Consider the following 4,102-nt stretch of genomic DNA (forward strand, 5'->3'; position numbering starts at 1 on the left):
GCAAGGATGTTTTAATATTTTGAGCTGTAGGACTAATCAGAAATTTCCCTTTATAATAATACATCCCTTCCTTCTTGTGATATTTGTTATCCTCCAATTGTCCCTTGTATAATTTGGCATCAATCTCTACAAAATACTCATCTGTGGAGTACATATGCTTGATTTCTTCCAACCAATCATTGTTAAGGGTGGTAATGGCTGAAGCTTCAACTTCCTGAGGTGAGGCATCTTCCTCAGTTTCCTGGATCCTTGACAATCCATCTGCTGCTTTATTAAGTCTTCCTGGCTTATATTCTACCCTGTAGTCATAACCATGGAGCTTAGCAAGCCATTTATTCTGGATTCCAGTGTGAATTCTTTGCTCAAGTAGATACTTAAGACTTTGATGATCAGTCCTAATCACAAAACTTCTTCCCAAGAGGTACTGTTGCCATCCCTTTGTAGAAAGGATAAGGGCTAAGAGCTCCTTCTCATAGGTTGACAGTGTAATGTTCCTCCCCTTCAATGCAGAGCTAAAATAGGAAATAGGTCTCTCATTTTGCATCAATACTGCACCAATCCCTATACCTGAAGCATCACACTCAATAATAAAAGTTAGATTAAAATCTGGCATTTCTAAGACTAGTGGATGGGTTAAAGAATTCTTTAAAGCCTCAAAGGCTTTCTCAGCATTTTCCCCCCAACCAAAGGCTCCGTGGATGGGTTAAAGAATTCTTTAAAGCCTCAAAGGCTTTCTCAGCATTTTCCCCCCAACCAAAGGCTCCTTTCTTCAACAACTGTGTCAAGGGAAGCCTCAAAGGCTTTCTCAGCATTTTCCCCCCAACCAAAGGCTCCTTTCTTCAACAACTGTGTCAAGGACTGAGCTATAAATCCAAAATTCTTGATGAATTTTCTGTAGTACCCTGCTAATCCCAGGAACCCTCTCAATCCTTTCAGTGTTTTGGGTCTTGGCCAGTCCACAATAGCTTCAATTTTCCTTGGATCCAAACCAACCCCATCCTGAGACACAATATGACCCAAATATTTCACTTGTGTCTGTCCAAAGCTGCATTTAGACATTTTGGCCACTAGTTTATAATTCCTCATTATCTGGAATACCTGCCTTAGATGAGACAAATGATCATGCCACCCTTTACTGTAAACCAATATGTCGTCAAAGAAAACCAAAATAAACTTCCTGAGGAAGTCTTTAAAAATGGTATTCATCAGGGATTGAAAGGTTGAAGGAGCATTAGTGAGCCCAAAGGGCATTACCAAAAATTCATAGTGGCCACTGTGTGTTCTAAAGGCTGTTTTGGGAATATCTGGTTCATACATCCTTATTTGATGATAACCAGATTTTAGGTCCAGTTTAGTAAAATATTTTGTGCCATGTAGCTCATCTAATAGCTCATCTATAACAGGGATAGGGAATTTATCTTTGATTGTGGACTGGTTCAAAGATCTATAATCAATGCACATTCTCCAATTCCCATCAGATTTTTTAACCATGACTACAGGTGAAGAAAAAGGGCTATTACTAGGTCTGATAATTCCCTTCTTAAGCATTTCTTCCACTTGTTTTTCAATTTCATCTTTCAGGAAATGTGCGTGTCTGTATGGTCTGATGCAAATGGGCTTGGTTCCACCTTCCAGTGGAATCTTGTGATCAATACTTCTACTTGGGGGAAGATGGGGTAACTCCTGGAAGACAATTTGAAATTCTTTTACCAAGTTTAACAGGTCTGTAGGCAGTTCTTCAGGTATTTCCTCTGTTGTGCATGTTTTGAGGTCTACACTACATAACTGGATTAAAAAACCTGTTTCTGTTCTCTGAATGTCTTAGAAATAGCCTTGCTATCAACCAACTGCAATTCTTCTGGAAGTACCCCTTGTAGAGTTCTTTTAGCTCCATCACTAAAAAATGTGACCTGCAGCTTCTTAAAATTCAATGTAATATCTTCAAGGGTCTTCATCCAATCAGCCCCTAACACAATCTGGCTACCCCCCACGGGCATTACTAGCAAATCAACCTGAATTCTTACCCCTTGACATTCTAGGGATACTGCTTGGCAAACTCCACCACCTTTAATCAATTCTCCACTAGCAACTAGGACATCAAAACTGTTAGATTCAGTTACTACTAGCCCCAACTAGCAACTAGGACATCAAAACTGTTAGATTCAGTTACTACTAGCCCCAATTTCTTTACCAGCTTAGAATTTATAAAATTGTGGGTTGATCCAGAATCTTTCAGTTACTACTAGCCCCAATTTCTTTACCAGCTTAGAATTTATAAAATTGTGGGTTGATCCAGAATCTATTAGGATACTCACAGCCTGATTCTTGTAGTAGCCCACAACCCTGATAGTATGGGAGGCATTCACACCACTGAGGGCTTGTACTGAAATAGAAGGTGCTCCCTTCACTAAACTCTCAGCCAGTTCTATGGTTATGTCCTCCTCTCCTTCTTCACCATTCTCAACTTCATTCTCCTCTGAATCCCCTTTTAAAATGCCTTCTAAAAGAAACATTTGCTTCCCCTTGCACTGATGACCTCTAAACCATTTTTCATCACAGGTAAAACATAAGTTCTGGCTTCTTCTTCGTTGTATATCTTCAGGAGTTAGTTTCTTGAATTGAGAAGGAGGTTTGGGGTTTTCTCTCACAGAAGGATAAGGTGATGAATTAGTTGGCAACATTCCTGTATTTGAAGTATTCCAATTTCCCCTAGATTTTCTTTCATTTTTGAGTCTATCCTCAAACAGTTTGGCTAAGGATATTGCTTCTTTTAATGAAGAGGGTCTGGAGGCTGTGACTTCATATCTCAATTCTTCTTTAAGTCCCCCTATGAATTTTTCCAAGATATGTCTCCTAGAAGGTTGATCGTCTAGTAAGCTCAAAGTTTGCTCAAACCTTCCCAGATAATCCCTTACTGTATTAGTCTGTTTCAGGGTTGAGAAAGCATCATAGGGTCTTGACAGTTCACTTGGCCCAAATCTGGTAATAATTTCTTCTTTAAAAATTTCCCATTGAAAGAATTCTTCAAGATTCCTAGCCAACCATCTATACCATTGCAATGCTTCTTCTCTCAAGTAGAAAGAACAGACCTTAACCCATTCATCACCCTTAATGTCATAATACTCAAATATTTGTTCAACTTGCTCTAACCAAGCTATGACATTTTCATTTCCAGAAAAAGAGGGAAAATCTAAACGGAGTGATTTGGGTTGAACCAACTTTTGATTACTGAAGAAAGAATTCTTGTGAGGAACATTACCAAGATTGTAGACTGGTTGCCTTTCTCCATTGGAATCCACCCCTCTAGTTGGTTGGAAAGCTCTTGTTGTCTGTTCTGGATCTTGTCTGTTCATTCCTCTGGAGCCTGGACCCAAAAAACTTGTATCATTCCTTGGATCTAAGCCTGACATTCTCCGCTCATCTCTAGCTCCTGATCTTGGAATTTCTTGACCCGGCTCCTTTGATTGCTCCTTTGATTGCTTGAGTTCTTGGACAAGATTCTGGAACTGAGAGGTTAATTGAGTAGTAAGTTGAGAAGATAACTCCTCCACTCTGGCAGATAGCTGGCGAGTAAAGAAACCTTGCTGAACAATAGCTTCCTCCACTTTAACCAGCCTCTCCTCTGTAGTTGCTTCTTCCTGAGCCGCTTCCTTAGGATCGGCCATGGCGTCATCAGCAGCAGCTTCAGATTCCAGCATAATTTGCTTTGATACCAATTGAGAGGTTCTAGAACCTCTATTGGACCTCAAATTGCTATTTCTAGCCATGATCGAGGTTATCGAGTCTTGATAACAGATAGTAAAGAAAATTGAAACGATGAAGGAAGAATTGAGTGAGGAAGAAGAACAGGTTTAGAATTTAGGAGAAGAAAAGATTCTCATTCATATCATGATTTGATCTTTACAATCTTCTCTTTTATACAATTTTCAGCTGAGAGCTTAACCTGTGCACGTGCACGTACAGTGTTTGTGCAAACTGTCTAACAGACTAACTGAATTCAAGTAACGACTAACTAATCCATTTATTACACATAAGTCCTGGAACTAAGTAACTCATGTCCAATATTGGTCTTTTGCAAATCAGCCCCGTATTAGACAAGCTT

The 4,102-nt window shown here is 39.5% G+C and overlaps 1 protein-coding gene across 1 annotated transcript; it reads right to left on the reverse strand.

Moving 5' to 3' along the window:
* LOC109831084 lies at positions 736 to 3,767 on the reverse strand. The gene is made up of 3 exons (XM_020398421.1): positions 2,262 to 3,767; positions 1,800 to 2,132; positions 736 to 1,683 (listed from the first exon to the last, which is right to left on the reverse strand). Exons 1-3 carry the CDS (start codon positions 3,765 to 3,767, stop codon positions 736 to 738), a joined length of 2,787 nt encoding a protein of 928 aa, XP_020254010.1.

Source organism: Asparagus officinalis, chromosome 2, assembly GCF_001876935.1.
Source record: "Asparagus officinalis chromosome 2, Aspof.V1, whole genome shotgun sequence".
NCBI classification, from domain to species: Eukaryota; Viridiplantae; Streptophyta; class Magnoliopsida; order Asparagales; family Asparagaceae; genus Asparagus; species Asparagus officinalis.